At 44.9% G+C, this 27,253-nt stretch overlaps 1 protein-coding gene and 1 pseudogene across 3 annotated transcripts in view; one reads left to right on the forward strand and one right to left on the reverse strand.

Annotated features, from left to right (window-relative positions):
- ITGB5 (integrin subunit beta 5) overlaps positions 1 to 27,253 on the forward strand; it is a 160,108-nt gene that overhangs the window by 127,049 nt on the left and 5,806 nt on the right. For all 3 annotated transcript variants that reach the window (XM_077118093.1, XM_077118092.1, XM_077118091.1), the window contains exons 11-12: positions 22,663 to 22,885; positions 26,913 to 27,016. In XM_077118093.1, coding sequence (XP_076974208.1) covers positions 22,663 to 22,885; positions 26,913 to 27,016 — 327 coding nt within the window. The remainder of the gene's footprint in view (positions 1 to 22,662; positions 22,886 to 26,912; positions 27,017 to 27,253) is intronic.
- Positions 5,736 to 6,311, reverse strand: LOC143648820 (isoamyl acetate-hydrolyzing esterase 1 homolog pseudogene; annotated as a pseudogene).

Below are 27,253 nucleotides of genomic sequence, written 5' to 3' on the forward strand. Positions count from 1 at the left end.
AGCCACATTGGCTTAGAGAGAAATAGAAAAAAGAGGAACTTTTGTTGGGGTTGAGAGGGTGAATGTCTGCTCTCCTCCACACACCCATCAGCAAGACAGCGAACACAGTAAAACTATGTTGTTCCTTCCGGAATTTAGCTGAAGAGCATCTGTTCCAGGATCTGACCCCACAATATGTAGCATTCCAGTTGATGACATCGTCCTGCTGCTTTCAAAAATAAAATAACGAATCCAGTATTCTAAACTTGCTGAGTTAGGAACTCGCCATCTATAAAATGGAAAAGTGGCTCTTTCTGGTAGAAGAACATGTAATTAAATAAGATAACATGTAGTAGGTGTCAAATAATCATTCACTGGGTGAATAGTAAAAGGCAGTGTGTACCCTGGAAGTCCAGTGCCTCACAGATAGCAAATACTCAATAAATATTTGATGAAAGGTGAGGTTTTTGTTTTTCCTTTAAAGTTGTTTTGCTTGTTTTTGTGTTCTAGCTGATTTCAGTTCTTCCCAAGTCATTATAAATACTGTCTTTCCTGAGTCACTTACACTGTCCCAAGTTACACTGCCCGTTTAATTTTTGGGTTTCTGTGCCATTCATGTGTGCCCTGTGGCTTCTTTTGTTTTCCTTTGGCCTCTGTGAGCTCTCAGAAGTTCATCGGACTGGGGAAGCCATTCCACTGAGGCTCCGCTGTGCAGTTGCTGGGGCTTGCACAGGTCCACACCTGCGGTTGAACATTCACTTACAGCAGCATGGCTCTTGCTGTAGCTCTGGCCCTTTGGAATCCACTTTAATTCCTCGATTTTTGCTCTTTCTTCTTTTTTGATCTAGGCATTTAGGGCAAGAAATTTCCCTCTTAGCACTGCCTTTGCTGCATCGCACAAATTTTTTTTTCTCATTTTTAACAAGAGACTTTATCGAATTACAAATTTTAAAATGAGTGATTTAATTTAGAAGTGAGAGTAACTTTACTCCTTTCTTAAATTTACTCTTTCCGAAAATGCACTTTATTTTTTAAGTGACAATGTAATAGATTAATCTGTGAACTCACAAAGTAAAGATGGGCTGGTGGCAGGGGGCCAAATCTTACAAATATGGGTCTTAATGTGAATGTTCAAATACTGTTTTCCTTATTACATCAGACTAATATGCAACAAGAAATGGGAAAAAAAGGGAGTAGAGGGGAGTGTCCAGCATGGACTGAGGTCTCTTTAGCAGCATCTGACAGAATGCAGATTGAGTGGGATAACATGTAGCCTGTGTAACAGTGGCCTTTCAGATGCACTGGAGTGAGTGCACAATCAAGGGACCTGATAGAACAAATGTGTGCACCTCAACAAAAAGTAAAATTTTAACTGCAAAAGCTGCATATCAGACAACTTGCATCGCAGCCCATACCCAGTCTGTTCAACCTCATACAACATGTAACAAAGAAAATCAGCAAATAAAATTCAGGACAAAAATATTTTCCATCAACCTCCATATGGAAAGACCACAGCTTTAATGGCTTATACAATCTTCAAGCTTACTCCTAGGTCAGTGTGGATTTCCAAATCCAAATCAAGTCTTGAACTGTTTACATTAACTACTCTATAGTAAAATACTAACATTTTCTTCCCAGCAAATCTTCCTATGAAGGACAAAAATGGTTAAAAGCTTTCATTCTTTGCCTATGCAGTGATTTATGAAAAAAGCATACTAAACTATGACAGCATTCTACTGCAAAACTAAAATCAAATACAAAATGAAACAGGCAGACAAACAAAACCCAACTGATTTCAACAAAGTGAAGTCATGTTGCCAAAAGTAAAATCTATTAAGAACAAGTACATGTACAAGAAATTATGAGAAATGATGATCATGCAAAATATCTAATTATCCCATGCTTGAGAACATAATAATTAAAATCAAATTCATATGCTGGTTCAAATATTATATACAATTTAGATAAACTGGTCAAGTGTTGCATTCCACATGTTTTGATATGTTGTGTTTTCATTTTCCTCAAGATATTTACTGATTTCTCTTGTAATTTCTTCCTTGACCCACTGGTTGTTTAAGATGTCTGGTTGAGCCTCCATATATTTGTGAATTTGGGGGCACTCTTCCTATTATTGATTTCCAACTTCATTCCTTTATGATCTGAGAGAGTGTTTTGTATGATTTCAATCTTTTTAAGTTTGTTAAGATCTTGCTTTGTGACCCAGCATATGGTCTATCCTTGAGAATGATCCATGAGCACTTGAGAAAAAGGTGTATCCTGCTGTTGTGGGGGGGAATGTTCTATAAATGTCTGTTAAGTCTATTTCATTTATTGCATGATTCAAATTCTCTGTTTCTCTATTGATCCTCTGTCTAGATACTCTGTCCATTGATGAGAATGCAGAATTGAAGTCTCTAACTATTATGGTAGATGTGTCTATTTCTTTTTTCAGTGGTTTCACTGTTTCCTACATGTATTTTGGAGCACTCTTACTCAGTGCGTAAATATTAATGATTGTTATGTCTTCTTGTTGAATTGTGCCTTTTATTAATACATAGTGTCCTTTGTCTCTTTTGTTTTACACTTGAAGTCTAATTTGTTGGATATTCGTATAGCTGCTCCTGCTTTTTTCTGATTACTGTTTGCATGAGATATCTTTTCCCAACCTTTCACTTTCAAGCTATGTTTATCCTTGGGTCTAAAATGCTTCTCCTATAGACAGCATATAGATGGGTCCTGTTTTTAATCTATTCTGCCAGCCTAGGTCTTTTGATTGGGGAGTTTAATCCATTTACATTTAATGTTATTACTATAAGGGCAGTACTTTTCTCTACCATTTTGCCTTTTGGATTTTATATGTCATATCTAATTTTTCTTCTTTTTACCTTTACTGATAGTCTTCATTTCTACACTCTTCTCCACACCTCTCTCTCTCTCCTATCTTTCCCTATCTGTCTCTAGTGTTCCCTTTAGTATTTCTTGCAGAGCTGGTCTCTTGGTCACAAATTCTCTCAGTGATTTTTTGTCTGAAAATGTTTTAATTTCCCCCTCATTTTTAAAAACTTTTTTATTGTAAAATATAACGTATATACAAAGCAAAGAAAGAAAAGAGCAATAATTTTTTATCACATAATTGTATATTCATCATCATGATCATTTCTTAGAACATTTGCACCAATTCAGTAAAAGAAATAAAAAGAAAATAGAAAAAAAATCATACATACCATACCCCTTACCTCTCCCTTTCATTGATCACTAGCATTTCAATCTACTAAATTTATTTTAACATTTGTTCCCCCTATTATTTATTTATTTTTAATCCATATGTTTTACTCATCTGTCTATAAGGTAGCGTCAGACACAGGTTTTCACAATCACACAGTCACATTGTGAAAGCTATATCACTATACATTCATATTCAAGAAACATTCCTCCTCATTTTTTGAAGGACAATTTTGCTGGATATAGAATTCTTGGTTGGCAGTTTTTCTCTTTTAGAATCTTAAATATATCATACCACTCTGTTTTTGCCTCCATGATTTCTGCTGAGAAATCTGTACATAGTCTTATCGGGCATCCCTTTTATGTGATAGATTGCTTTTCTCTTGCTGCTTTCAAAATTCTCTCTTTCTCTTTGACATCTGACATTCTGATTAGGAAGTGTCTTGGAGTACACCTATTTGAATCTATTCTGTTTGGGGTACGTACACTTCTTGGATCTGTAATTTTAAGTCTTTCATAAGAGTTGGGAAATTTTCAGTGATAATTTCTTCCATTAGTCTTTCTCCTCCTTTCCCCTTCTCTTCTCCTTCTGGGACATCCAGAACATGTATATTTGTGTGCTTTATGTTGTCATTCAGTTCCCTGAGTCCCTGCTCATATTTTTCCATTCTTTTCCCCATATTTTCTTTTGCTTGTTGGATTTCAGATGTCCTGTCCTCCAGTTCCCTAATCCTATCTTCTGCCTCTTGAAATCTAACATTGTAGGTTTCCATTGCTTTTTACATCTCTTCTGCTGTGACTTTCATTCCTGTAAGTTCTGTGATTTGTTTTTTCAGACTTTTGATTTCTTCTTTTTGTTCACCCCTTGCCATCTTTATATCTTCCCACAATTCATTGATATAATTTTTTTTTTTTTAACATGTGCAGGCACTGGGAATAGAACATTGATATGATTTTTAACGAGGTTTTCCATGTCTGTTCAAACATCCTGAATTAATTGTTTCAGCTCCTGTATCTCATTTGAATTATTGGTTTGTTCCTTTGATTGGGCCATATCTTCAATTTTCCTAGTATGATCATTATTTTTTGCTAGTGTCTAGACATTTGATTTCCTTAATTAGTTTAGTCTGATTGTTTTCACTTTTTTATCTAGGATTTTCTTGCTGGATGACTTTGTTGTCTGTCTGTTCTTTGATGTTCAGGTCAGCTTATTCTAGACCTCTAGCTTAGGTTTTGTTTAACAGATCAGAATTTTTCAGCTTTTGTTTTCTTGGATCTTGCTCTGCCTGTATAGTGCCTTTTTTTTTTTTTTAACCCTTAGGAGGGTCTACTTAGGTATTATAGACCCCATTCAGATTTTCCCAGATCAATCTGGCCTCCTGTCAGGTCACCCGCATCAATTTTCCCTGAGGATGAGACCCAGGAGGTTGAAAGACAACTTTGTGTTTTTCCTATCCTGCCCAGTATGTAGCACTTTTCTGCCTGTGGGTCCCACCAGCATAACATAATGCGGTATCTTTAACTGCTGGGGGTGTGGTTGAGACAGAGGAGAGGTGGTAGATTGGCTTTAATCGCTTCACTTTTCCAGACCCTGGGGTCTGAATTCCTTGAGGGAGGGATGCCACCTGAGCTGGACCCCTCTCCTGGGGAAGGCATAGCCTCCGGAAATTACTTCCTTTTCCCTGACCAGCCTCTTTGCCTCTCAGACAAGCTTAATTCTACCTTTACCTGGGGTAGTTGGAGCCTGAGATGCCTTGCATTTGTATGCAAAGAGCAATCAAGCTGTAGAAACACAGCCACAAAAAAGAAAAGGAAAAAAATCCTTTCCAGAGCAGTGCCCTCATTCCTTGGGTTTGCCAATCAAGAGCTTATGTTGGTACATTGCTCTGTGTATCTCCAGCTCCTATGTACCCCTTTCTTTCCTTCAGGGCCCAGAACCCTTTTAAGTATTTTGTGCTGTCTGATCCAAAAAAACCCTCTGTTTTTGTTATTTTTTTTCTTTTCCCATTAGCTCTGTCCCCTCTGCACTGGGGCAAAACCCAACAACCTCAGCTTTTACTCCAGGTTCAGCTAAACTGGGGTCTATTTTTAGTAGTCAGAATTTGTTAATTAACTCCGCAATTGGAGCTTGAAGTCTAATTTGAGGGGTTGAGCTCAGCCCCTACTGCTAGTAAAGTCTCTTTCCTTTCCCCTCTGAGAAGCAGCCTGTGGGGGAGGGGCGCCATCCTCTGTGGCTTGGGGAACTCACAGTTCCCATGGGGAACTCCCATGGGGCTCGCAGCTGGTCCATTTTGTCCAGACTGGTGTACACTGTGTGTCCAGTCACTGACATGGCCCCAGCAGTTGTTCTGTTCTGTTCTAAATCTGTTCTGAACTAAATTCCAACCTCACTAAGCCACCATCTTGAACCTCCTAGAATCCAATCTAAGTGAATAGACATGCCTTCACCACCTCAATCTGAGCTGTTTACAGGGAAAGTTGCACAAACCTGGTCTCCTTCTGTGGGATCCTCCTCCCCCTGAAGAGTGAACAAGTCACTGTACCTGACTCTCCTTGTGCATCAGGGTCCATAGTCAAGTACGTCTGTCCCACAGTCTTGGGTGACTTGTAAATAGGTGCTGGCATAGTCACCAACATCCACGTTCAGGCGATTTAATCTGCAACCTTGCATGAGGCACTCAGTCTCCCAAGGTGTTTCACAAAGTGGGGGCGGTGTGATGAGAATAACTGTATTCTCAGGGATAGCCACAGACTTTAGGTGCTGCACCATGTTATTTAAACTCCCAATGTACTCATCCAGCAGAATGTGTTGCTTAGGATTCTCATCTTTTAAAGCACTGTCATTGGCACCATCCAGCAGAATGTGTTGCTTAGGATTCTCATCTTGTAAAGCACTGTCATTGGCACCAAAGACAATTATAATGGCAACAGGGCTGTCCAAACTTTTACCTTTCCTGGTGAATCTTGGAAAGATAAATGGCCCATCAGGTATTGTAACCTGAAAATCCATAATTCGGAACATCACATTTTCTGGGTGGTTGAATCTCCGAAGAGCAAAATGTGAGGCCAGTACCAGAAGTCCTGCAGCCCACTGCCTAGCACAGTGACATAGCCTCTCTATTTAAACAGTTTTATTCACATATAATACAATGCAACCTAATATTCACACATAATACAATCCAACCTAAGTGAAGAGACATGCCTTTACCACCATAATCTATATGAAGACATTTCCTTTTCTTCCACAAAGAATCCATTCCCCCATGCCCCATATCTGTTGACATTTAGTTTTGGCATAATGCCTTCGTTACATTCAGTAGAAGCATGTTACAATGTTACTGTTGACTATAGATCCTTGCTTGCGTTGATTGTACTTTTTCCTGTATACCATCCATTTTCAACCCCTTGCAGTGTTGCCATTCATTTGTTCTCCCTCAGGCAAAAACATCTTTTCACTGGTACATTTAATCACCATTGTCGTCCACTTTAGGCATTCCTAAATTATACCATCTCGGTCTTTATCCTCTATCTTTCCTTCTGGTTTTATAAGTGCCCCCAGTCCTTCTTCCTCTATCATACATTCAGCTTCATTCAGTGTATTTATGTTATTGTGCTACAATCAGGTAGTATTGTGCTATGCATTTCTGAATTTTTATAATCAGTCCTGTTGCACATCTGTATTCCTTCAGCACCAATTGCCCAATCTCTACCCTATTTCTATCTCCTGATAACCTGTGTTCTTAACTTCAACACTCAAAGTTCACTTATTAATGTTAGTTCATATTAGTGAGACCATATAGTATTTGTCCTTTTGTTTCTGGCTAATTTCGCTCAGCATAATATCCTTAAGGTTCATCCATGTTGTTACATGTTTCATGACTTTATTCTGTCTTACAGTTGTGAAGTATTCCATTGTATGTATATACTGAAGCTTGTTCAGCCGCTCTTCCGTTAATGGACGTTTGGGCTGTTTCTGTCTCCTGTGCAACAGCCTTTTGGGCATTCTCATATTATAATGGGAAGAAAATGTTTTTGAAGTGAGGCAAACCTGGCTTTTAAACCTGACACTGCCCTTTCTACCTCTGTGACCTTGGGCTCATTATCTAACCTCTCTGAGCCCCCTTTCTCTTATCTGTCAAATAGGTAGAACCAAACCTACTACAGAGGGTTAAAAAGGACACTCCTGTAAAGCTCCTAGCACAGTGCCTCACCCACCAGGGTGTTGAATAAATGTTACTACCTGGCCTCTCCTCCCTGCAGGAACATTTTCTTCCATGGAGATAATTAATCTCCATGGAGACATTCTTGATATGCATCAAAACAGATTCATTTCAGGAAGTTCTCAATAGGCATCTCAAGGCTAGGAATTATCTGAGAATTCTCCAGTCATTGTTCAAGTTCATTTGAAAGGCAAAAAGTTACCAAAATTTAGGGTTTGATCATGTTGATGAACGACGTGTCCTTCCAGACTAATCCCATGGAGCCAGTGAACTAGGCTGGTGTCAGCCAGGCTCTTGCAGCTTGTAGTTGGAGAAAGTTCTTTGGAAGAACCCAGAGCTTAAGTGTCTGTCTTAGACAATGCATCGTGAGATACAGAAACAATGATCTCTCCCCACGGGTCATTTTGTTTTAGGCAGATTGCTGCTTTCATTCATTCAAGAATTTGTGGAGCACTTACCATATGCCAAGTGCTTGTACTGGACACCAGGGACATAGTGTTGGAGCTGCTCACAGTCTTGAGTTAATTTCTAAATTTTTGTTGGCCCTGGAAATTTCCATTTCTTCTCTGGAACATTTTGGGGTTGAGAAATGAGGATATGAGTCATCTTGAACCTCTTCCTTCACTCTTCAGACTTTTTTGGGATCCTGAAAGAAAAGAAAAGAGTGGTGGAAAGCCACTTAGAGAATGCTTTGAGCTTAGCCCTGGGTATGAACTTTTCTCACTGGTCTTATTCACTGCTAGACCCTGTTTCCAGGAACATTTTAAGCAACAATTCACCAGTGATTCTGAAGACTGGGATAATTTAGGTATTGGATTCATTCCCACTGCATTTCAATCTTTTCATAGAAAGGAAGTATGCAAACAAGGAAGCCCATGTTGAGAGTTCTGTACCCACATTTGAACTCCTGGTCTGATTTGTAAGGTCATTAAGTTGATTTGTGAAGGAAATAATGAACTTTAAGAAGCAAAAGAAAATTCTAAGAAAATCTTGAGAATGCCAAAGATAAGATCTAGTCATGTAAGGTTGGGAGGTATTAGCTTTTGCTTTTTTTTTTTTAGGGATTAGCTTTTTGATAGTATATGATAACATGTTGAACATTTTTCCATTCTTAGATACATTGAAAACTATGAGAGACCTCTGGTGGTTGTGATCACTATTTTCAAGGCTTTTTGGTTCCATATTTTGGGTGTTGAGCTGGCACTTTGCTTTTGGTCTTAATTTTGGATATTGAGACATAGTTGGCACTCATTGTCTCTGGCAAGATGGGGCAGTATTGGATGGAGCCCTGTTTTCCTTTGGGGTGAGTGTCCACAACTTTCAAAAAATAAAACACTGACCTAGGAACTCCACCCAGATCCAAATGTTCCTTTGTGTCTGGAAGTGACTGTGAGTGAGTGTGACCCGCTGGAAGTTGTGCTTCCTTTTTCCAGAGCATTTTCCTGATCTGTGAAGACTGCTCCTGACCCACAACAGAGCCTTCTGCCATGCCAGCCCATAGCTGCCACCCCAAGTGAGCCCAACTGTCCTTAAGCTAAAGGAATAGACTTCCAGTAGGGAGTGTTATTTGCCATCACAAAGTTGACCTTTGGCATTTGGCAAATAGTAATGCACGAAGAATCCTATTTTTTGTGCCCTTTCTTCTATATGGAGAATGTTTCCTTGGAAACAAACTGAGGCTAATTTGTTAGTATTTTGCACTCATCATAAGTAAGCACTAAATATAAGTGCCTTCCCTAACAGTGTCAATCCCCTACACTGTGGTTCAGCTGTGTATAACTTGCTTTAACCATTTGGGGGAACTGAGGCCAGAACCTGAAGTAGAACTCCTTATAATTCTTGATCATTGATTCAGAACCTTGCACTGCCTTTCACAAGTAAATGGTGACATTATTTCCCCTTGATTTTGCTTATTTTGATTAGGTTGAGACTCTTCCCAAATCTCTGTTTACCAGTTTCAACCCCTTCTGCTACCAATCAAACACGTAGCCCACATTTTTCAAGTCTTACCTAAGTGCTCTTTGTCTTGGTCAAAATTTAAGGAAACATTTAGTCTCTGTTTTCCTAAGTGAATTGCTCTAGGTTATTTTAGGTTATGTCAAACACAGCAGATCAGACCTGAAGGAAGCATGTGGACCAAGGGAGTGGTTGGGGTGTCAGCGCTTTAGGATTATTGTTTGAGGAGAGGCACAAAATGTTCCTCTTAGTATTCAGTGGGCGTGTGGCTGTTACTAGTGATTGTACTGAACCCACTCTCCTTAAATGAACCTTTAGCTGTTGTTACTATACCAGGAGATTGATGCTACAGTCACTGATTCTACCCACATGGGAGAGGCTAAGGCTGAGAAGAGAGTGGCAAGTAATTCATTCTCCCCATGGGTGGCTGGCCCAAAGCTTTGACCCCAGTGGCCCACCACCCCTAATCCTTGAGGTCTGCTCTTCTATAGCAGCTGCTTCCCTACCATCCTGTGGCTTGGCTGCCAGATTCAGTGTAGCCCACACATGACATTACAAACCAACTCCAGTCTCTGAGACTGCCTCACCCGTCTCTGAATGGCCGCCAACGTGAGGTGGAATGTCAACTGTTAACCAACCACAACAACACGACAGTTTTCCAGATTGAAAATACTAACCCTCTCATCCTGTTGCAGTGACCAAGAGAGGGGTGCATTTTCTTCTGTCCAGATGTGGTTGGCATTTCCCCAGAAGTGCTTGTCAGGCGGGTTGGGGCAGGTTGAACCAAACCCAAGGCATTGACCTGAGGTAGCTTACTTATCTTGGCCCCAGGCCATCTGGTTTTCTGGGTCAGCTTTCTCAGGGTTCGTCTCACTCGGGTGTTTTCAGACTTCTTTGAAACTGGAAAAGTGAGTTCATGAAAGAACAGGGGACTTCCCCATCTTCCCCTCATTGCTTTGCTCTCCTTTTGGCTGATAGATATGATCCAGAGACCAAGCCCTTCCCTGGCTCCTTCATGTGAAATTCTGTTGTAACTACATGTATCTTGACAGGCTAGGCATCAGCACTGAGAAATCAGATGCTAAGACCAGCTTTTGAGAGGGCTCATTGCTGTTCAGTCAGCATCCTCCAGAGAGATAAAATGAAGAGGATATTTGCATTTGAGGTCCCAATAGAATATTGTATGTGAGTGAGTGTGTGTGTGTGTTGCGAAGGGAGGATAGAGATGTATTTTAAGGAATTTGGTCATGCAATTGTGAGGCTGGCAAGTCTGAAAGCTATAGACAGGCGGACTGGCTGGAGATTCAGACAGGAGTAACTGTTGAAGTCCTTTTTTTTTTTTTTTTAAAGAAGAACTTTTTTTTTTTTGAAAAGGCTCTGGTGGTCCAGGGGGAAGAGATTAGTCCACTTGGGCCCTCAGTGTCCTGGTGGTGATTTTGTCCTTCTCGATGATATGTACAATGACTCCCTTCCTGACATTGCATCCCGGTCCGCAATGGGAGATGGTTTCAGACAGGTGTTCCAGATCCACACTGGCTTCCCAGAGGGACTTGCACATTCTGTACATGTGTTCAGTGCAGCTGCCACTGACCACAAGGGCATTGGTCATCGTGGGGCAGCCAGTGAGGTCCAGAGAGCAAATGAAGGGCTTAAAGGTCTTCAGGTCCAACCCAGCATGGCCAGTCCAGTGTGGTAGGGGCCAAACCGCTTGTCATACAGGAGGGGGCCACCATGTTCATAAGGGTTCCTGGCTTGATCTGCCGCCCCTCCTCCTGCTCATACAAGTTCAGTTGGACCTTCAGGCACTGGGCACATGACTGCAGTGTCCTAGGACCCCCAGTCTCTACCACGATTCCAATAGTATTGTAGTTTTGAGACTGAATTTCTTCTTCAGGAAATCTCAGTTTTGTTCATAAGGTCTTCCACTGATTCGATGAGGCCCACTCACATTATTGCAGATAATCTCTCCTTTACTTAAAATCAAGTGATTGCATAAGTTAATCACATCTACAAAATACCTTCACAGTGACACCAAGACTGCTGTTTGGCCACTCATCTGGGCACCATAGCCTAGCCCAGTTGGCACATAAAATTAACTGTCACAGTTGCCTTTGACACCTTTCTAGCCAGTACTATCATCTCAAAAAGAATGTTGAGGTTTGGAGAGGCTTGGCTTAAAGCATCACCTTATTTACTTTGGAGAGGTCACATTTTATCACTTAGATACAGAACACGATATGTAGTCCAGCAGATGAGGGGTCAAGGGTGCAGAGCTTGTTAGGGTATTGCCTGTTGGGAAGCACCATCACTTGACCTTATCCAAGCTGGTTGAGTGACCTTAAGCTCAGGAGAGAGGAACAGCTGGACCTGAATTAAAAGATGCATCATTGTTCTCTGAAGAACCTTTTGCTGGAGAAACCTGAGCAGTGGTCACGAAGAGTAGGGGTGATTTCTGCTTGTCTGTGACCATGTCTGGCCAAAGGAAACAAAATCTTTAATCTTTTCCCCCTTGTGCTATCCTAAGGTCTTCATTGTATGTTAGGTACTTATTAAGAATTTGAGATGTCTTAAGAATCACATTTAAGTTTCATAGATATCAATGATACTTCTGTTCTTTTTCTAATTTCCAGCATTGGTTGTTGCTGCCCCACCCCAGGCTTAAAGCTCTGATGATGTTCACAACCAACCCAGCGTGTTCTGAGCACCTTCTTACCATATGCCTGACACCACTATCGTGTTCTGTATCTGAGCAATAAAATTTGATCGCTGCAAAGCAAATAAGGTGAATTTGCTTTAAGCCATGCCCCTTCAAACATCAACATTACTTTTTTAGATGACGCGCTAGGTTCTAGATATGCCCAAGTACTTTTTTGTAAGGGGCTCTAGGCTGATGAGATGAGGCAAATAAGTCAACAAACAAGGGTATCAGTGTGTAAGTGATTCTATATACTTGCCGTCTTAGGTAAGTCTACTGGTCAGCTTTTAAACATACTCAAGTCTCTTCATTCTTAGGAGTGGAAGGAGGAAGGGAGGAAAGGAGGGAAGAGGAAGAGAACCTCCCCCCCACACACCAGCCCCCCACCCACTCACTGTTGGATCCAGCTCCTCCTTCCTCCTTATGCACAGCCCTATTTCTCAAAACAGTTACCTATACGCATCATCTTCACTTGTCACTTCCTACTCAGCACTCAATTCAGTCTACTTTAGATTCATTCCTATGACTCCATCAAAATAGGTCTTCTAGGTTCCCCAATGACCTTTTCTTAATAAATCTAATAGAATTTTTCAGCCCTCATGTTACTTGACTTCTCAGCAAGAGACTCATAAAGACACTGTGGGCCACGAGCTCCTTCTTGCAAGGCTCTCTTCCTACTTTCAGTCACTCTTTTATAGTCTCCTTCGTAGGATCCCTCCCTGGCCACCCATTCAATGTTGGAGCTGTTCAAGACTTGGTCTTAACCATCTTCCCACCCCATGCTCTCTCTCTAGAGAATCTCATCCATGTCTAGGCATTCAGTTACCCTTATGTTGCTCAGACTTGCTTTGGAGTTCCCTTTATCCACTTGCCTTCTTACCATTTATCCACTTGCCTTCTTACATCTCTGCTTGTAGGTCTTAAAGGCACCTCATACTCAGAAATTTTCAGACTGAACTCATGATTTTCCTCCCAGCTGTGGTTCTCTTCTGATCGTCCCTGTCTCTACCTTTCATCCAGTTATGCAAACCAGACACTCAAGAGTCATCCTTTATCCTGCTGTTCCTCAGCTCCTACATCCCATCTACCACCAAGTCTTATCCATTGCCTCTTATATTTATTTGAAATTCATCTTCGCTCCATCTCCACTGCCACCATCCAATTCTGTTTACCGATTTGCTTTCCACATTGCAGTCGAAGTGAATCATTTCAAAACAGATATCTGCACATGTCCAACACCTTATAGAGACTGGGGTGCTGTAGGATGGACAGACACTGGGGTTCCCAGACAAGGGGGAACAGATGAAGGGACTTAAGATATAGGCTGGGATGTTGGGCCATGAATGGCCTTGTATGTTGTCACAAAGGATAAATGTGGAAGCTATGCTTTAGGTTAATAAGGAGCTGATGAGGAATTTTGAGCAAAAGAGTGGCATTCCATGGTTTAAATTTTAGAAAATGATTGTAAAGGTGCATAGAAATTGATTTGGAGAAAGGAGCAGACCATAAAATGGAAAATCATCCAGGTCAAGGTGAAGCTCTCAGTTTCCCTCAAGTGATAGGAGTTTATTGTGAGGTCATTTGGAGCCTAAAAGATGAGCCCAGGATCAGGCCTCTCCCCCAACAATCCATCCTCCTTCCCTCCCTTCCACCCACCCGCCCATACATTCACACCATAAATACTTAAGCCCGTAATCTGGCCCCATCTTACCCATTCTAGTTTATTTCTCACTTCCCTTTCACATACTTCCCCTTTAGGCTACCCACTCTCTCTATTCATCCTTATAAATCCACCTCTGAACACTAGCAATTGTTTGCACCCAGTCCTCTCTCCCCTGCCAACCCAAAACCTATAGCTTAATCTGGACCTGTCGTAACTGCCACTACCTGGCTCACCCAGATCTGTCCCTCCCTGCACTGACCTTGAGCAGTAATATGTCAGAAGTGGAAGTGTAGAGGTCATCTACAGAGAAGCAAGTGGAGGCCAGGAGTGATTAAATGGGCAGTGATTAAAAGAGCCAGCCTTGTGGCTGCTGCACATTTTTAACATTTTTAGCTACACCACATCCTGCATTGCCTTGAACATTTATCCCATGTGTGGTTTAATTTTTTAATCACTTGGTCGTGACTGGATTGTACTGAAAGGAAGTACTGGCTAGAAATATAGACGCTAGAGTCCAACAACTGTGGTTCACATCCCAACCCAATCACCTACCTGCTGTACAACTTTAGGTAGATTACGCGGTCTCCCTGTGACTCATTTCTTACATCTACAAGAATTGGAGCAATAATTGGACCCACTGCATAGGGTTATTGGGAGGATTAATGAGATAATCCATGTAAAGTGCTTAGAACAAGTGCCTGACCCATTTTAAATATTCAAAAAATGTTTGCAATTAAGAGATTTTAATGTCTTGATGTCTCGGTGAACTTATATCTTTCTTAAAGGCAGTAAACTAAACATTTCTTTTCTATTGCACATTTATAAAGAATTTCCTCAGTCCTATAAGAGACAAGGCACTGGCCGTCTGTGATGAATGAGGAAACAAGACTCACTCAGAGTCAGAATGAGTAGCTAAGATTGCACAGTAGCACTTGTTCAACAAATATTTCCCCAAACAAACAAACAGAGGGACAGGGATAGGACTGAGCTGATCGGGGAGATGCTCTGTTCGAGAGGAGTTCTGGGTTTGTTTTAAGCAAGGAGTGCTGTTTTCTTTGCGTGAGGGGTACCTTTAGGTTGGCAAGTTTTTCCATAGGTAACTCATCCTTGGAGAAGTAATGCTGTGTTTACAGACTCAGGAGACCCATGTGAGAAGAACAAAACTTTTCAGCAACAAACTCCTCTCCTAGCCCTGGAGTTTGGCTGAGTGCTGAGGTGCCTGGGCCCAAGCCGAGCTCCTTTGTAAGGGAGCTGGGAACAGGTCTTGTGCCTTTTCAGAAATCTCCCTTCTGTTGTTTCTCTGGAGCCAAAACCAGAGCATGGAAGGGGAAGGGAAAGGGAAAGGAATGGGATGGCGACTAGACACAGTGACACTCTGAAAATGCTGGGAGGCGTAGACAGGCAGGGACGCCTGAGGACACAGGGAGGGCTCTTCATGTAACACTAACCTGTTTGTCAACAATGAACCAAGAATAGCACTTCTTAGGAGGATTTCCCCTTCCTGTTCCAAAGCCCCAAACAGAGGCCATGTCCCCTGGACGTGTGTGTATCTGTTTGTACACAGAAACATCTGGCTTTGGTTCTCCAGAGAGGATTGGGTGTCAGCCTAGCACGCAAGCTCCAAGGATGTGTGACGCCAGCTCCCTGCTGTCCTCCGCCGTACCTAGAAGGGGACTGCACATCCGCCTGAGGTGCTGCAGAGGGCAGGGCTGTGTGATTTAGTCCTGGCTGCCCCTGGCTGGGCCCAGCAGCATCACAGGTCCCCTGAGTCACCACCTTTTTTATGACAACCATTGGGGAGTCCCAGGAGCTGGATCCAGGGTCGTGTCCAGAGATCTCCAAAACTCAGACAAGACCTGAATCTTGGTGTCAGGGAAATCGCCCCAAATGAGCAAAAGGCTTCCAGCCCTTGCCCCTCCTTTTTCTTTTAACTACTTCCTGTTTGCCTGGCTGTGTTTTCTGAGTAGAGAGGAAGAAAGAGAGAAGGAGGGGACCATGAGCAGAGGGAGGCCATGCGAGAGGAAAGGGGACCCTGGAGCTGGGAGGGGGGATACACAGAGAAGGGCGCTTTTGGGGTACTGTGAGAGAGGCAGAAGCTGAAACGATGAGAGCCACCCAGCCAGCATGGAAGACAGAGAGGAAATGCGTGCATATTCAGGCCTGTGCTTGGGAGGCAGACAGAGGCTGAGACCAGCTGACTGTGGGGATAAGGGAATGGGTAGTGTCCTTCCTCTCAGGAACTGAGCGCCATGGGCTCCTTGGCCTTCTTTGAGCCAGACTGGATTCCCAGAGGGGAGGGGAGCAAGGGAATCCACAGTACATTCCAGAGCTAGAGAGAAACTATTTTTGGGCCAGCTATGGATCTGATGTCTGCCCGGTTGTGGCCCCTTGTGCCCGGGCTGGATGGGGATGGGGGAGAGAACCACGTCTCGCTTCTGCCCCCTCCCAGACTGGCTCCTTCCTTCCAGCAGCCCCACTGCCCTCAGGCACGTCCTCTGCAGTCACCCCACGGCTGCCCCTGTCTCTGCAGAATGGAGAGCTGCTGGGGCTGTGTGGGGCCGTGGCTTCTCTCCAGGACCCAGGAGCTGCGAGTCCCTCAGGCCCTGCCTTGGACATCGTCTGCCTGCTCCTTTCCTGCTCAGGGCCAGGTTCTTGTCCCTTCGTTCATGATTAAAAGTTGTAATCCCTCCAGCACGTCTCAGGCGCTCTCTAGCAGGACTTCAGGGACCTTTGTGGTAGCAGCCACTCCACCAAGGCCCCGGGTTCTGCAGGCAGCCAGGAGTGCTATGACCTTGGTGCTGTCACCCACGGGGCATGCGCCAGGTAACCTCCCGGGGCTCTTAGCCCCACAGGCCTTGGGTCCAGCCTGACAGAAAGCATCCCTCCTCCTCCTCCCTCCAAGAAGGTCTACTCCAAGCTCCCCCCTCGTGCCATAATAATGAAAATAACAACAATAACAGTCACAGCTGGCATTTACCGAACACTCACCACACGCAGGTACTGTTACAAGTGCTTTATACAGGCTAAATGGTTGAGTGCATACAGCATCCCTATGAGATGGGCACTTCTATTAACCCATTTAAAGATGAAGAAATTGAGGTGTGGGGGGGTTAGACGTCAGTTACTGCTGGGCTGTCTCAGACCCAGGAGGTCAACCCAGCATTGGTTCCAGAATGCATATGTGTTAACCCCTACCTGTTACTGTCTCATTTTCCAGGTGTTTCCTTGTATCCCATCCCTGATCCCAACAATTCATATTCCATGGTAAAAGGTTCCTCTTCACCCACAGCCTTATTTGGAAATCCTAACCCCCTCTTTTTCAAGCACTGGGGCAGGGGGTCCTCCCTCTGCCCCAACCCCGGTCAGCACTGTCTCCTCTCCTCAATGATGTGTCCAACCTTTGCTTTTTCACCCCCCTATTAGTTTCCCAGCACTGCCACCAACAAGAAATTACCATACATTGGGTAGATAGAGCAAAAACATTTATTGTCTCACAATTCTACAGGCTAGAAGTTCTAAATCAAGTGTCAGCAGGGTCAGTCTCTCCGGTGGTTCTAAGGAAAAGATACTTCTTGGCCTCTTCCTCACTCTGGGTGAGCTGACTATCCTGGCATTCATTGTCTTGTGGTATCATCACCCCAATTTCTGCCTTGTCATCACATGGCCTTCTTCCCTGTGTGTCTGTACCTTTGTGTCCAGGTCTGCTTCTCCTTTCTCTTATAAGGACTCCAGTTATTGTATTTAGGTCTCACCTTATCCCAGTAGGATCTCATCTGAGCTCCATTCCATCTGCAAAGACCGTATTTCCAAATAAGGTCACATCCACAGGAACCTGGGATTAGGGTTTGGGCAAACCCTTTTGGGTTTGAACTCCCTCCTGTCTTTGCTATCATGCTATCCCCTTATGCGAGCTTCCACTTTTCTGCTTTTCTGTCACTTGGTGACGTCTTGGTCACCCCTTCCTTCTGTGAAGGCCTCAGTGTAGCCTCATGACCTTTCCCCTCCCATATGAGCCACGGTGCTGGGCACCTTGATTTTCTCCACAGATGTGCTATCCAGCGCATTGGTCTCTGTGTTCCTTCCCTCGTTCATTGCTCAGCTCCCGTGATGGCCAGTGCAGTTCTAGCTGCCATTGCCGGTGCCCCACATGCCTGATACCACTTAAAAGGCTTTACATGCCTTAGCACCCAATACTTCTGACAACATTCCCACAAGGAAGGCATTGTCCTCATTTACATACAGAGAAAAGGATCACCAGAGAGGTCCGAGGACTCACCCAGGGTTATATAGTGAATGGTGGAATTAGAGCTTAAATTTAATCCAAGCCAACCCCGCTAAGCTTTGCACCTGTTACCCTAAGTCTCTGCTGCTGGAACTCACCACCTTAGCACCTCACTAACCACATCCCTCACCCCTCAGCTCATCCACTGCCTTTCTCCCATGACAGCTCCCTTGTGATCTCCTTATTTTGCCATACCCTTGAGCTCTCCATTTTCCCCAAACTTGTCTTTAGTCAGCACGATGCTCAGATATATCCCACCTTACAAAATCCTTTTATCCATCCTCTGAACCCCCATCCCTTCCATTCCCCTGCACTGTGGAATCACTTGGAGCTGTCTTTCTTCATTTGCCATCACCACTTGCTCCGTGGCTTTTACCCTCACCACTCCACAAATCCTTCTGTGCCAGCCTGTGGCAAACTCCAGAAAGCCCCTATGGGGTTTGCCCTTGTTGACCTCTCTGTAAAGTCATGGATACTGTGGCCTCTTCTCTCCATCTCCTTTGGCTTCCAGGCCACTGGTTCCCATCCTTCCTCTCCAGCAGCTCCTTACGTGTCTGCTTCATGGGCGCCCCCTCCTCTGAACATCCAGCATTCTATTTTATGAAAGAGGCAAAGGGCCATGTCTTGGCCTACAGCCCACACAAGCACTGCTTTGCTGATGGAAAGCTGTTGAATTCTGTAGAGCTGAAATTCTGTATAAATAGACACATTTACAACTTCCTGTCCATTTAGCTATCAATCATTCCAACAAAGGCAGTACTAATAATAACTTGCATGTGTGTAGCAATTCACAGCTTACAAAGTGCTTTCACATGCGCCTCAATAGCCTTATCTATGAACAATAAAAATATTTTATGTTTGCACGATATTAAATGGTCTTCATTAAATTCAACTCACTCAGCCAAGGTGTTGGGGGTAACATTAAATGAAGTTTGGTGATGAAGATTCCTTGCATAGACCCCCTGGCATTGTTAGTCAGGATCAGGTTCCCAGTTATTCCATTCATTTCCACCGGTGATTGATAGGCTACCAATCCTTGGGACCCAGAGCAAATGACCCTTGTCATTTTAGTGTGTTCTTACTGGGGCATTAGGAAGGCTAAGGGCTGAATAGAAATTGTGGGAGACCTCGGAGCATGCAGGTAGAGGGAGGCTGGCTGCAGGCCAGCAGCACGGTCTGAGTCATGTGGACTAGGATTAGGGTGCAGTGTGGCAGGATCCATCTATATGGACCAAGCTTTCTAAAGGGGACTTGGAAGCTTTAAACCCAGATGTTAAGGAAATTGTATCTTGTTTGTTAACTCCCTGCCAGTTGATAGAACTAGCTTGGAATACTGTGTTGAGGAGTATTCTGAAGCTAAGAACTCCATAACTAGTTAGCCATGTCTGCTGGGGTCTAAAGGAGGACATGGTATCATGTGTCGTAGCTGAAAGGCAGTGAACTACCTGACATAAATTCCACTGCAACTATCTTGTGAGTCACCTAGGATAAGAATTCAGGTGGCTTTAGCCTGGACTTTCCTACTTTGGTTTGCTGCCCTATCTGTATCACATTTTCTCCACCCACAGTTTCCTTTTCATCATGTCCTGACTGTGCTCAAGCATTGTGGGAGGGTTTCAGGAATGGCTTGTGTCTCTGCTGATGGGTCCTGTCTCTCTTTAAGAAACTGCAGTGACCTTTGATGAGTCTCCAGCTCCCAGGCCTTCCTGTCCTTTACCCCTAACTCCTGACTTCTCAAAACCCAGGATCTGACACACACTGCATTGCTCTTAGGCTGGGTTTGGGAGCTCTGGAGCCTGCAAGGTAATACCCAGAGCTCCTGGGTTTACTTGTTGGTCAGCTGTCATTGGAAACCACAGAGGAACAGGCACCCCCTTCCTGGCAGGCCATCACTCTGCAGGGGACAGACCTTCTCGCATAAACACCCAGTCCCTACTGGAAGCAAGTTTCAACGCACACACGAAACCCAAACCCTTTACAAAATAATATGCTACCTCTTCTCCAAACTGTTGACATGTTGCCACCTCTTGTGTTGTATTTGGAGAATATTATATTGCTAGCCTAAGCAATTAGAGTAAGAACAAAAACAACACTCACCATCCCAAGCAAAACAGTCTCTCTGGCCCAGCTTTCATACCGTGTTTGTTGCTTGTAAATATGGCACTAAGCATGCCCTTTACTTTTAGTACTTTTGCTTTTATGGGATTCTGTAATGTACAAGCCATTAGAGCCAGGGCCATGTTAAAAATCTGCCCCCTGAAGCACATTGATGTCTGCAACTCACTCTAAAATGCATTAAAAATATACTCTGACTGGATGGACAGATGGATCGATATGTGATAAAGCCACATGTAACATATTAATGGTAGAATCTGGGTGGTGGATATATGGATTTTCACTGTTAAACTTCTCTCAACTTTGCTGCAGGCTTGGAAATTTTCATAATAAAATTCTGGGTTGGGGATTACCCCTGACAGCGAACCATTTTAATTTAAGACAGGCACTTGAGTGATGTGGTCCCTGAGGCCTGAGGGGGAGTTGGATTGGATCCATTTCATTTGGGAAGACTTCCTGTGGGGGGAGAGTTTCCTGCCAGGACGTGAAACGGGTGCTGTGCATGGAGGTATGGAAGGCAGCAGAGCTGGGCGTCCTCACCATGGGGTATGCTTTCTCTGAGCCCTCTGCTGCCACCGGATTGTGTGGCCCTGAGCAGCAGTGGGTTCTACTCTCTCCTGTAGCTCCCCCCCCACGCCAGCCTCTAAGCTGCTTTCTGCAGCCTCCTGGCCTGGGGCTGGCTTTCCTCTCCTCTCCCAGAGGGCTTGCCATATGCCTCAGCCCTGCTTGTTCACGGGAGTGTGTGCTCTGCCTAGCACAATGTTTGCCGTGGCTCTGAGCCCCTGGGTGAGTGGAGAGGCTGGAGCCGGCTGGGGAGGGGAACCAGGAAGTAAGTGGAGTCAGATTCTAACCTTTATCATGGGTCAAGAGAAGGCACTGGGATCCATCCACAGGGATAACTGACCCAGGTGTGGAAGTAAAATGCAAGGAACCCCCTCCTCCCTGTGTGACTCTCTTGGCCCGCATCCTCTACCAAGTCTCCAGTCTCTCACTAGCAAATGGGTGGCACTTAGTAGAAACAAACTTGTGGTTTTATTAACATCCAATGGCATCTAGAAGGAAAATATAAAGTAGAATTTTTTAAATTAAGTATCACTGTAACACTGCTTTCTGCCTCTGTGAGTATGGAAAATCGAGACTCCACTGTCAGGCTGTTGGCTTCATTGGAAGATGGTGCATTTTCATGCTTTTACAGTGTGGGCACATATGCAGACACCCACGTGCACACCCACTTCTCTGATGAGAGGGACGGCTCTGCCCTCAGGGCTCGCAGACCCTAGAGGTGATATCCAGCCCCTCACCTGTGCACCCTGTGGCTGGAGTAGGTCATCCCTCCTGCAAGGGGGAGCAGGGCTGGCCCGGCAGGTTCTCGCCTGGGTTAGGCCATGCTCATCCTTCCTCATAAGAGACAGTGGGTCCTAGAGTTAAGATCATGGAATTTGGAGCCAGACTTCCTGGGTTCAAGACCTGGCTCTGCTCCCTTCACCAAGCCACTCCACCTCTCTGGGGCTCAGCTGTAGCACTTGTAAAAGGAAGAAAATACCTATCTCATAGGGTTGTAAGAATTACTTGAGTTCATATGCATAAAGCACTTGCAGCAGCATTTGGCACGTATATAGTACACATTATATGAGTGTTAGCTGTGGCTGCTGAACTTGGCATGTGCGCCTGATCCTTCCTCTCTGGGCTGTGACCAAGGCCAGAGCAAGAATCTGGCGTCTTATGAGGACTGAGGAGAACAACTGTGTTAGTTTCCTATTGTTGTTGTAACAGATCCCTACCAATTTAGTGGCTTGAAAACATGCAAACATATTCTCCTATTGTTCTGGACATCAGAAATCCAGAATCTATTCCACTGGCCCAAAGTCACAGTGTTGGCAAGACTGGGCTCTCTCCAGAGGTTCCAAGGAAGAATTCATTCCTTTGCCTTTTCCAGCTTCCAGAGCTGTATTCCTTGCATTCCTTGGCCCATGGCCCCTTTCTCCATCTTCAGAGCCAGAAGTGTAGCATCTTGCTTCTGTTATCACCTGCTTCTGTAGTCAGATCACTACCCCTCTCCCCCCCCCCCACCGCCTGCATCTCCCGCTTATAAGGATCCTTGTGGTTGTATTTAGGCCCACTCAGATTTTTCAGGATAACCTCCCCATCGCAAGAGCCCTTACTCAGTCACATCTGCAAAGTCCATTTTGCAGGTTCTAGGCATTAGGTAGGGACGTGTCTGGGAGCCATTATTCACACAACAACTGGGGCAGGAAGAAGCCCTCCTTGGTTCTGGTCCTATGACATGACTTAGCCAAGTTCCACACCCACTCGGAGCACCGCGCCAGACCCAGCCAGGCCCCCGAGCTGGCAGCACCCCACTCTCACCCCATACTAGCTGTAGGCCTTCTCTGTCACCCCAAAAAGATCCTGGCCACAGAGTCAGCATCTTCTTTGTGATCTGTGGTACCTAGTGCACGGTGGCCTTCAGTGGCTCTGTGTTCATGCACGATGCCAGGCGGGCCCTGATGTGCCACGGGTGTCCTTTCAGGCCATGGCGAGTGTCACTGCGGGGAGTGCAAGTGTCATGCGGGTTACGTCGGAGACAACTGTAACTGCACGACAGACATCAGCACGTGCCTGGCCAAGGATGGCCAAGTCTGCAGTGACCGCGGGCACTGCGTCTGCGGGCAGTGCCAGTGCACAGAGCCAGGAGCCTTCGGAGAGACGTGTGAGAAGTGCCCAACCTGCCCTGACGCCTGCAGTGCCAAGAGGTAAGGGCCACCCTACCTCCCCACCCCCCAGGGCCCTCACTCCACCTTCCCACCCAGACTAGGCCAGACTAGCAGCTCACCTCCCCATCGCCACCAGTTTTCCAGGCCTTGAGGAGAGCGAATATCTTATTAACTAAGCTGGCATTTCCCAAAATAGAATCTTTGAAAGCTAGTTCAACAGGGATTTCATAAGAAAATAAAAGCAAAGCAAAAAACACCACCACTCTTGTATTCCAAGACAAGTTTAGAAATTACTTAGATACTGAATTAGATGAAATTAAACTGGCGAATTTCCAAAAGGGGATGGAGTATGCATCTTTTTTTTTCTCAAAAAGGAGATAGAGTATGCGTCTTTTTTTTTCCCCCAAAATGAATTTGATCTTTTCATTCACATCTCCCAGTGTTTCACAGAATACCCACTTAGAAAACGCTGCTTTAATAATCAAAGCATAATCAGAAGGTAAATTGGATAGGGAAAAATACCCGACCTAGAAAAGGCATGCCAGAAACAAACCGCAATGGCCCTAGAATTTTCTGCTCCATTTATACAGACAACAGAGGGCCAGTCTACTCTGCTGCTGCCACTGCGGGAATTGTCCGGCACAGGCTCACCTCCCCACCCCTCACCCTTCACACTCCGCAAGAGTAGGAGAGCGAGGGAATTAAATCAAGGAGCAATAGAACCAGGTTGACGTTTTCTCTTGAAATTGGCTGGATAAGCAGCCATGGCACCATCATCCTTGCTCAGAGGCCAGGAGGGAGGGAAGCGGGGACACAGATAATCAGAAACAAATAATAATACAAAGGATGTTTCTCTTTGGTGGGGAAATGCAACTGTGCGATTTTCTCTTGGCAGGTTTCCCTTCCAAATGTCTGGCTCAGGCTGATAATGAAATGAGTTCATGGTCCCTGAGCCTGCAGTGGCTGCTGGTCAGGCTGTGCACGGCATTGTTCTGGGTGGCAGTGAAAAGCCAAACCTCGGTTGAACGCTTGCCACAAATAATCCAAGTGTGGGTAATTGAGAACTGGCAGCAGATCGAGAGACAAGATAGACAGGGCCAGGTTTCATTTTGTATAATTGGGGGAGGGGGGAGATCAAGACAAGGGGAAACAAAAACAGATCTGCTTAGACCTGCTGAGAGTGGAGACACTGCAGAGAAACAGCAGGAATCCAAACAGACTCCTGGAGGAGGAGGAGCCCTGTGGCTGTGCTCACAGCGATGTTTATAGTTTGAGCTCAAGGCCGGTGCCTTCCCCCGGCAGCGCACTTTTGAGGATATGTTCCCCATCCTTGGGACATACTAGGGAAGGGATCGGGTGTGTGTGTGTTGGGGGGGTGGGGACAAACATATGGAATCAATAAAAGTAGATAAAGCCCTGTCTTCCCTTCCATGGAGAAGCCCGGCAGCACAGGATTGGCCCCAGGGGGACAGCCCTAGCTTTTAATGTTTAAAGCATTTACTTTCTAGAAGATATAGACTAGTTAATTTACTTTATCATCCATTAAGCAATACCAAAGGAGCAAGGAGAGCAAAAAGAAGCCCTAAGGGGGAACCCACTGTCCCAAGTTCCCTGTCTCTTAGCCACACTTGACCCTTGTCGCTTTCACATCCTAGCTGCAACTTTAAGGAAACAAAAAGCAAAATCCCTTTGTTGATAACTTATATAGGACTGTTTTTGTACCGGCTGCTTTGCTGTGCCCCAACAGGTCTTGAATGCCCTTTGTCCTTCTTCCCTCTAGTGTTTCAGAGCAGCCAATCTCCACTTGCTAGAACCAACTAAACACACCCCTCTACCTTGGGTGAGTTCACACTTAGCCTCAGCTGATTTCAATTAACAGGCTCACTCAGAAAAATCTCTCCCAGCAACTTTTTTTTTTCTTTAAAGACCAGACTTCCTTTAATACATGGCTACAGTACATTATGAGTTTCAACCTGGAGCATACAAATTATACTGCTTTGTCCATATGGATAATTAGGAAATGTTTCCTGGAAGTGGCCTGGAGCTGTAGTATAATGACAGCAGGGGATGCAACCGGGCAAGTCCTAGTTGGGACCAGAAGCAGCCACCCCTCTCTGCAATGTGTTAATCCAAGAGGCTGGGTCAGCATGAACAGCTGGGGGTGCTGGCTCAGAGCTGGAGCTGCCCTTTCCTGGTGCCCAGCCAGGTCTCAGTGGGCTGTTCTTGGGGCTCTGGCTAGTCAGGGAAAATGCAAGTGGTACCAACTTCTGATTCTAATTCCAGGGTGTTTCCATGAAGTCAGTCCCGGGAGATTGGGATTTTGTGGCCAATTCTGGGAGGGCTGAATTCTTGAGCATATTAAAACCCTTTTAAGAAAGTCTTACTTTCCCTTCATGCTTGACCTATTCACTTGCTCTTTCCTCCTTAATGTTACGAAAGTGGCCTAGGGATTTGGGGAGAGGCTTGCCTGAGAGGCGGGGCACCTGGGTGTTCGTCCCCTCTCTGCCATTGACTTCTCTTGGGCCTCATTTTTCTCATGTGTGAAATAAGGGGGACTTACTGAAATGCTCTGCAAGCTCCATTCCACCTTTGACGTTCCATTCCACCATTTACACACTGGAAACATTTTAGCAGCTGACTTCGTAATCACAAGGAATTAACACATGGATGATAATAGTAAAGGCAATTCATTGCCTCTATATGTTTGCCAGAGAGATTTCCAAACAAACAGTTCCTTTGGGGTAAGCAGGGCCACTATCTCCTCATGTGGCTGAGACTCGGTGACACCCCCTCCCCAGCATATCAGGCTCCTGAGTCCTAACCCAGTTTCCTGGGGAAGCCCCTATTTCACCCTCCCTATGGACCCCCGAGCACAACTACATCACCAAATCCCCAAAAGTTAGCCTTAGTTGGGCTGTCATACCCCTGTCTGTTTCTCCCTGGGGTTTATTTCCCACCACCCTATTTAGACTCATCCCCATCCCACAGTCCACCAGAGGAGTCAGGGACCCTCCTTCCCATTCCCAGTAAGCTTTACAGTCTCTTAGTCAAAGCTTAGACACGCCTCCGGCCCTGTATCTTCAGGGGTCTTATTTTCCTTGATCTAACTGAAGGTGAATAGAGAAGGTTTAGAACTGGGTTATGACTATGTAAAGTATAAATAATGACCATCATTCAGGTGTTTCATTGAGCATGTTCACACACTCTCTGAGTCTACTGTGGGCTGAAGTGGGGGGTAGGAGTCTCTCAGTGACTCTTTTTGGCTCTTAATCAATCCATTTTCTCCAAAAAGACCTGTTATAATGGGATCCCTACCCCAAACTCTAGTATAGACCCAGGAACAGGTACCCAGGAACTCTGAAAGCAAGGTCCTTTCAGAGTTGTCAGGTGGGCTCTGTCTGGGAGGGAGGGAAGAACTAGAGCCTGACACTCTCCTGGGTAGTCGCCCCCAGCCCTTGTGTGCATCGGGTCATCCAGAAGTTCAGGCCCAAAGACGTGGATTGACAGGTGTGGTTGAACCCAGGTATTGGTGTTTTCTCTTTAAAAGGCCTCAGAGACTCTGTGCAGGAGTGTTGAGACTCCTACCAAGGGCGGGAGTCCTGGGAATTAGGACAATGTAGGGTTATCAGATACTGGCTGTGGGAGTGTGAGAAATTTCGGGGGTGGGGGGGGCAGGAATACAGTTTTATCACCCAGAAACTTCTTGCTTGGAGCAGATTCTTCAGTCAGGCATTTGACTCTCTAGAGTGCAGATGGATTTGGCTCCTGGTTTCAGAATCTGAAAGGACTGTGACAAGAAAGTTGCCATGTAGACCAAACATGCCTTTAAATTCACATGTTCTTCTGAGGACCCTCCGGTTTTCCTGCAGAACAGAGGGAAGGGCAGAACAGAAACATTCCCTGAGGCCAAACATCAGAAGATGGGAGAAGCGAAAGCCTTCAGGGGCAAGCAGGAGCTTGGGCCCACACTGAGGGCAGGAATCGACATTGTTGGGAGCTCTGGTTGTATGTGTCAAACTGTGGCACAGTGTCTAATATACCCACATTTATTTTCTCTTTTCCAAAGAGATTGTGTCGAGTGCTTGCTGCTTCACTCAGGGAAACCAGCTGTCAACCAGACATGCCAAAACTATTGCAAGGATGAGGTGGTCACCTGGGTGGACACCATTGGTGAGTGTGCCAGTGGGATCCTGCACAGCTGCCCCCTTTGGAATACTGGCAGACACCTGGAGATTTTCTCCTCTATGGGGACTGTCTGCAGAGCTGCATGGTAAAGGGGGAAATGGTTTTAGTTTTGTGTTAGGAAGCACAGCCTAAGATTCCTTAGGGTGACTACTGGTTCCCCAAGGGGGCTTGGGGTGCTTATGCTGGGGCATAAATTCCAGGTTATGACACTTCCTTGTTCTA

Source organism: Tamandua tetradactyla, chromosome 10 (assembly GCF_023851605.1).
Source record: "Tamandua tetradactyla isolate mTamTet1 chromosome 10, mTamTet1.pri, whole genome shotgun sequence".
Classification (NCBI taxonomy): Eukaryota; Metazoa; Chordata; class Mammalia; order Pilosa; family Myrmecophagidae; genus Tamandua; species Tamandua tetradactyla.